At 37.8% G+C, this 8,094-nt stretch overlaps 1 protein-coding gene across 2 annotated transcripts; it reads right to left on the minus strand.

Moving 5' to 3' along the window:
* Positions 1-1,575: 1,575 nt before the first annotated feature.
* On the minus strand, positions 1,576-7,882 carry LOC139897726 (vesicle transport v-SNARE 12-like). 2 transcript variants are annotated; one of them, XM_071880416.1, is made up of 6 exons: positions 7,812-7,882; positions 7,403-7,532; positions 5,420-5,478; positions 5,147-5,335; positions 4,502-4,672; positions 1,576-1,865 (listed from the first exon to the last, which is right to left on the minus strand). In XM_071880416.1, exons 2-6 carry the CDS (start codon positions 7,497-7,499, stop codon positions 1,713-1,715), a joined length of 669 nt encoding a protein of 222 aa, XP_071736517.1. In that variant the 5' UTR covers positions 7,500-7,532; positions 7,812-7,882; the 3' UTR covers positions 1,576-1,712. The 2 variants fall into 2 exon arrangements, with proteins under 2 accessions (XP_071736517.1, XP_071736518.1); XM_071880417.1 differs by lacking the exon at positions 7,812-7,882 and adding an exon at positions 7,645-7,755.
* Between the last annotated feature and the right edge of the window lie 212 nt (positions 7,883-8,094).

The raw sequence follows: 8,094 nt of genomic DNA on the forward strand, positions 1-8,094 counted from the left end.
TTTTTCAGTAATATTGACATATTAAATTATTAATATTGACATATTAAATTATTATAAGTAACAAGAAAAATATTAATTATAATTATTACATTTAAACTATATATGTATAACTGAATTGTGATTTGCAAGTTTGTGACGATAAATCAAAAGGAATCGAATCGGACGCCGTGCAACTATACATTAGATATTAGGAATAGATTTCAGATTTTAAATCAATAAAATAAATATACCCAATATCAATAAATAAAGATAAATATAAATAAAAATATTAATATGACAAGAAAAGTGTAATACGGAGTACCTTTTACAAATGAATTGACGGCGACATGCGACTAGTCACTGATCGACGTAGGTTTCGAGGATTATAAAGTCAAATTGAGAAGTTACACGGAGACGGTAGCGGCTTTGTATTTTTTATATTATAAAACTTCAATAAAATAAATAGAAACTGGACCTAGATACCCCTTATTGGACTTTTTTATTTGGGCCCCAACTGAATATGGGCCCTGTGCGATGGAACGGGCTGCACAGCCCAATATCCGGGCCTGTATACGGTTTACCGAGAATTTTATGTCACACATTAATATTGACACACTAACAAATGGTTATGTACGAGTGGTTCAAACGAATCAACCACACCTGTCTCTCTCACCTTGCATAAGAATGACCCATTTTCACCCGTTACCCAACCCATCCCGGCTCCCAACTTTACCATGAAAAAGGATGAAGACTAATGATGCGCATACTTGCATGTTCTGTATATACGCGTCACACGTGACCTGCGCGTACCTAAATGGGCTACTCACAGGACACACCCATAAACCGTTAGCGCCGCAAGAAGGCGCACAACCCGAACTAACATTTTTAGCATCACCAAAAGCTGAACAAAGGACATGTCCTTTACGAACAGTGCACAAACCAACCGAAGACGTCACAGAATGTTGGCACAATCCTATCATCGTACGATCAACAGAGGGCATCGCAGCCCGCATGACAGCTGCCACAAACAGTTGGAAGGCTGCTCTTGAACCACTTGCGACATTTCAGCTTTAACCGACCAACTAGTACGATTTAGCAAGGACATGTTCCCTTTTGTCCTATTACATGACACTAAAGGACAAGGATGCCCGACTGTAAATAGGGCATCAAACCCTCATTACAATCATCATGTACACATAACATTCTTACAAGTCGCACACACACATATTCGCAACAAAAAAATTTCCAGTCAACAGGATCATGTTACCTTGTATGCATCATTTTTCAAGTATGATGACACTGAGTTTTAAATAGCTATTTATGTCAATTCAACTGCCTCCATGAGCAGGAAGACGAACTTTATGCTAATTTATTTACCAGCTTCGCATAATACAATAAACTAACTGCAAATTTGTTATAGCTAAAAGTGTAAATACTTTATGTCAAACTTCAGATTAACACCCCGCTTGAACTTCGATTGCAGGTTGCACCACCAACTATAGGATTGAGAGAAGCAGTGAAGATCTATAATAATTTTAAGTCACAATTGACAATTATGTTACTTAAAAGTAGTAGCTAAGCATGTACGGTCCAACACTTCTCAATAAAAGGGAGAAATTACACTTTCATATTAATTTTACAACAAAGCGTCCACCAAAAGATGTCTAAACGGACAAACAAGGTTTATAAAAATATATGTACATCCAATATGATCAATGTTTAGATGTGCTTTTCTAATGAAAAAGCTTGAAATAAAGGATAAGGATAATTGCAAGCACAAGGGCCCCAATCAAGGAACCAAGAATCCACTTGTTCTTTGACATCCTTCTTGACATGGATGTTAACACTTTCTTGCTCTTGTCAATTGCATCGTCAACACCATGAAGCTGCCAAAAACGAGTAATGAAATTAATGTAATGATTAAAAGAATTAATGAAAAGGAACTGACAGTAAATTATATGCAACTGATTGTGTTTCGGTAATATGGTAGGCACGCGAGACTCAAAATCACGTGCTAAATAATTTAGCATTGAGGTTCGAGTTCTCAGCCCCTTTAAAACTCTGAGTAATATACTATTCCGTAGAACTGAAATTGCACCGGCACTGAGTTTTGTTTAGAGGATGATTCACTTAATTCCTTCAATTGCGCCGTCTTTATTGGACAGATTGACAGATCCGTTACTAGGCATATGGTAGAATCGGTGTTCGGAAAGCTCGGTACGCTATCGGAGGTAAAATTTTGGCCTTCCCGTAGATATTCGTTTGTTACTTATTGTGATGAGGCTGTTGCACAGACTGCTATTGCTGAATTGAACGGATCTATGGTTTTTGGTAAACCCATTTTTGTTGGAAAACCGAAGAAACGTAAATCTAGTTTTGCCGATCGTTCAAAGGACTCGATCTCGGTTAAACTTAGATGCAAAATCTCCCCAAATGCTGCAGTTATGAACAGACTTCATCTGTCTGTTTTAATAGTTGACCCAACCCCATTGCAAATAACTAAACTTTAGAGCTTTTTAATCTCGTGTAAGGCACAAGTTGCACACATTAGTACTCCTGGCCCCTTTAGTTGTCTCTGTATTTATGGTGATAAAGAGAGCTACTCTAATATTATCAATTCTCGCTCCGATGAGTTTGTATTGATAGCACCGTTCGACGCTGTTGCTGCTGCTTTCTTTTGCTTTGCTTGGATAGAGATTATCGGTATTCCTGTTTCTTGCGTGTCCGATAAAAGTGCAATGAAAGTTGCCCAAAAATTCGGCGAGGTTGTTACTGTGGCAGCACCTTCTTCTTCTTTGGGCAATGTAAATTCATTGTTTGTGTTCATAAAATCAAAGAGTCCTAAGCATATTCATGGGTCTGTTGAGGTCGATTTGGAGGATGATTTGGGTTCTAAATGCGATGTTTGGGTTTCGGAGCTATCAGATCCATCAAGCATTACCAAGGTCCTGTCTAATGGGGCTTCAATTGATGCTAACGTTTAGTCGAAAGGTTGTTAGGAATCGGACAAGCATCACGATGTTCACCCGTTCTACTCATCTCAGTTGGCAAACGCTAAGACCAAGGTAAATAAAATAGTTGTAGGCGGAGAAAGAGCAGCGAAGTACGACTCAGGAATACCAGACATCCAATTTGGTTCAATTGATGCTTCTGTGGTTTCAATTGTTGCTCCGGTTGATTTTGTGGCGACCCAATGTGACGTTGCAATCTTAACAACTGCTGAAAAGGTTTTTATTGACGTGTATAGCATTGGTGTTGAACAATCGGATGGCCCATTATCGGACCAGACAGATGCCTTGGATCATCCAGGTCATACGGATGTGTTTTCTGTTTGTGTAGCATCACCGGTTGTTGGGCCAGAATCGGCCCAAATACAGAATATGGTAAGTTCAGGGGATGAAGTCCCTTTTGCCGGTGTCATTAACAGTGATGTTAGTGATGTTGTACCATTCTATGTTCCGGAAACAAATAAGGATAACATCACGTACTGGCTCGTTTGAAGGAGAGGAAGAGAAAGAAGGAGGATTTGTTCGCAAAACAAAAGTAAAAAACGAACGAAGAGAGACCTAAACCGGTGTTGTTTGGTCGTAGCGGAAGAATATATTGTGATTGTGAGGACCCTTCATGTGAAGGTTTTTGTAAGTCGTGGTACGTCTTGAATAGGAACGTTCCAAGAGGTCAATTCGAAGATGTTGATTTGAAGTCGAGGAAGCAGGTGAAGGATGCTTCCTCTTCGGGTTCTTATAAACTTAAGGATCAGATCTAAGATTTGGAGTACGGTGAAGCAATACAAAACTTGCTTATGGGTCCTCAAGATGGTAGTAAAGGCGGTTCATTGGCAAGTAGGGAAGGAATAATGACCAAGGAGGCTTTTGCGGCTTTCGACGTTATGATGACGAGTTTGGCCGAGGAGAGCGAGCCGGTGATCGTTACTCCTATAATTCCTAGCGAGAACTCTACTGTGCCCGTGAAAAATAAGAATCAACAAAAGAGGAAGAAAAGATTGATTCAAGGCGAAGAAATGGGTAAATTCGTCGTTTTTATTAAAGATATTTGAGCTCGGAGGTATCATTCTATCGTTGCATAGTGTATTATTCGTTTTAGTGATTTGTCTCTAGTTAGTTTGTTGAGTTTTGGTTCGGTATAATCAAGTTGAGGCTCAGTATAGATAGTTTGTTTGAATGCGGCTTTCTAGGTTCGAGCCTCTTCGGGTTCTCTCTTGTATCTTATGTTGTAGATGTTTTCTTTTCGAAATCGTTTTCCATATTTATATAATTTTTCCTTATTTTTGCCCAAAAAAAAAAAAAAAAAAAAAAAATCCTTCCTAAATATGCAAACGTTCTCAAACAAGGTTTTATCTTGACAAGCTTTTCAGTTTCCTTTATAAAAATGTTGTCTAACAAACAACGTTCATATTAATCATGAAGGTGACTATTAAAAGTGTTTACGTTTATATAAAACCAATTTCACGCAATTCCCTCTTTAGTGCCATATAAGAAGAAATATGCAGCTCGTAAAATACCTTCGAGTGGGAATTTAAAAGTGTTTCTCGTTGTTGATGCAAATCTTCAAGAATCGAGATGCCAAGCTCCTCTGTTTCAAACGCAGCTCTCCTGCTATCCTTGATTCTCTCACTAGATTGATTTAGCCTCTCAGTTGACATTTCCATTCGTTCACGTTGACCTGCAGAAGCCTGTAATATTATCCATCAGTAAATATCTAGAGTTGAATATATATTTGAATAAAACAACCTTGTCCTAAATCATATTTCTTTTAGAATCATAACTGAAAAGTTTGTTTATTTCATAGTTCATGTGAACACTGTATAGAGAACTTAAACTTAGATAACTTATATTTCAAGGGATATAAAAAGGAACCCAAGAGGGTAACACCTAAAAGATTCTTCACACGATGTACAAAAAAACAAAATACACAGCAAATTGTGAAAGGCATGCAGAAACCACTGGGAGTAGAAGTAGCAAATCTAACACATTTAACTAATCAAATGGGTGGACCAACTTCAGTTCAGTGTAATAGCATATTTTTTGTTGGTATATAACAATGGACAAAAATTACCCAAATCGGCCTGTTTTGACCCATTAACCTGCCCGATGAGGCCACCACTCAGGAGGAGCAAATGAAAGAAGTAACAAGAATGCGAATTTACCATTTGAGCATTGGCCAATCCAGGATCAAGCAACTCATCATGTGCGGTTTGACTGGATTTAGCTGAATCAAGTTTTTTAACTTCCCTTTTCAATTTGGTCAAATCAGTTTTGTATTCTCGAAGCTTGGCAAGCAACATTGCCTTCACACCTGGCTGCAAACTTCTCGCCTCAAGATCCATTTTTCGTATCTGAAATAATTTCTCAAACGTACATTACACAGCAAAACCCATGGAAAGGTTTACAGTAAACAAAGATTAAGGGCTACTTATTACCAGAACATCAGCCTCGTCTAATCCAGATTGTAGTTCAGAGATTTCTTTGCTTTTTTGCTCTTCAAATCAAAGATATTAGAAGTAATATATCAGTTGTCAATATAAGTAATCAACATCAAATAATTTGGGTAAAAACATATAGAACTTCATACAGCAGACTACTTAATGATGTATCCTAGGGGATACACGCATAAAAACATCATTTTTATACAGGAAAATAGATCAAAAAGCATAAAAGATGATAATATTTGACAGTTTTTATCAGTTTCCGTCCAGCGTACAGCAGGCCGCCCAGCGTCATGCGTAAGCCCTGCAGGCAGCTTCAATGCTTAAGCCCTTTTACTAAGCGCGTTGAACGGCACGCAGCCACGTCAGCGACCTTCCGGATACTTCGCATAACAGAATTAATCAGCGATTGACACGTGTATCCCGAGAATTTCGGACATTCTACGCCTATAAATAGACCCCTTGGGTCACCACATTTGACATCTGAACTTCAGTCAGAGAGAAGTACACTTTCTCTCTCACACAGTTCTTTCTCACTCTAAAACATTAACCGCTTAGCAACAGAACACTAGACGGATCAATTACAGATTGATCCACAGATTGATTGAGGCCATCCCACGGATCTCTCATCCGTGTTCCGGGTCTGCAGGGATTATTTCCCAAGGGTAAACATCAATCGACATACTATCACTCTACGCTAGGCGGATATTGTTCTGTACTGGTACCTTACACCCGCTATACGGAAAATCGTACCAACACTACTCACATAAAACATAGGGTACATACTAACTGCAAACATAATACATGCTTGCATATTTCAGGAGTAATTTGACTACAAACTGAGTGTCTAATGTACCATTTAGGACAAGTTTATCAAACAATAAGCTGCTGGGTGGGGGTGAGTTTCTGTTGTTATACACACACACACGCACACAAACACACAAAGGTTGCTGCCTGATCAGGTCATTTAACCCACCGTGATATGGCTGAAAGTTGAAGAACAGTTACGAAAGATAAGGAAACTGAAACCCATTCAGGAGCACCAAAAGCAGAGTAGAAGGACACCAAAAACAAGTGTTGCTTTAGTTAAGATCTTGTGGACAAACTGTAGATCACAAACACTGTAAGGCGCAAAATTCTCCAACTTTTGCCCCAAAACCTTCAAATTTTGCCCAAAAACCTTCAACTTTTGCCCAAAATACCTTCATAATTTGCCTAAAAACCTCAATTGTTTGCCCTAAAACCTCCATATTTTGCCCCAAAAAAAATTGCTACGGTTTTAATTTTTTTTTTTTTACCCCCGGTGAAAAAAATCCTAGTTCCGCCACTGAAAATAGGTATGAGGTAAGCAACAAGCAGCTAACCATAGATTGAAAGTTGGCCACATATGTTACCTATTAGTAGTATTAAAGGACTTTATATGAAGGATGCATAAATGGTACATGAAACACTTTAATTAATTACCAGCATAATAGAACATAGAACACATACATCACAACAACAACAAAACCCAATACCACATAAGTGGTGTATGGGGAGGTGAGATGTAGACAATCCTTCCCCTATCCGAGAATAAAGACAAGTCATTTCTCAACCCAGAGTGAGAAACTCTCAAAAGTAGAGAAAGTCATCCCCTCTCTCTATTCGACGGATTGAGAGATTGCTTCCGAATGGACCTCCGGCCAATAAGTATAAGTAGGAAAAAAAATTTGAAAAATATAAATAAATTGAGACGCCATGAAAATGGTAAAATCAAATTTCCATGGATTTTAAATCCTGTCTGAAATTTATTGTAGGCTCTAAGAGTAAGAGTCAGTCAAGTCGCCAATAAATCGATAAATCGACGCTTGCTGTCGACTCAATAACTAGAGCCTTTATAGAACACATACATATACATAAAAATCAAAATCAAAATTATTAGAAACTAGGCAATGATGTACATATATTCAATCAGATCAACTTCTAATAATAATATACCTTGGTCAATAACAGAAGCAGCCGCACTACATTTTCTAGACAAATTTGTAGACAGCTCACAATACTGTCTCTCGTATCCTTCAAATGCCTCACTCATCTTCTATACAGATATATAGACTTGAATCACAACCTGATTCAGATTCAAATTCAAATCCAAACATATGAATATTAATTACAACGCAATCATATTAAATTATTCATATAAATAGCCCTAGTAGATTATCAAATCGAGCGGAACGGACCCGCCAAATTTGTAAAAACCCTAATTTGTGATCTGATCAATGATAGAGAAACAATAGATCGTGATTATGTGTAAAAATGTTGATATTCAATAACAGCTAATATACAATTTGAAATTGAAATTAATATTATTATTAGTGATTGAATTGTAAATTGAAGGATTACTTACAGAGACGAAAAGTGTATGTTGAGGAAGAAATTGAAGTATTAAGACGTTTGCTTCTTTCGAGGTGGGACCGTTGTCACGTACTTATCTCGATAAGTCCACCGTGCGGCACTTAGTCTCTACTAAGTTAGTCTAGCTCGAACCTTCTAATGATTCAAGTGACTAAAAGAGAACAAAATAGAGAACAAGTGGGAACTTAAATAAAGTGCTTATATTGATTATGTAAGCTTTACAAGAGAGAATACTTGAGTTTTTGAGGTGTGCTGTGCCAAATGAGACCACCCCT

The sequence above is a fragment of the Rutidosis leptorrhynchoides genome, chromosome 3 (assembly GCF_046630445.1).
Source record: "Rutidosis leptorrhynchoides isolate AG116_Rl617_1_P2 chromosome 3, CSIRO_AGI_Rlap_v1, whole genome shotgun sequence".
Taxonomy (NCBI): Eukaryota; Viridiplantae; Streptophyta; class Magnoliopsida; order Asterales; family Asteraceae; genus Rutidosis; species Rutidosis leptorrhynchoides.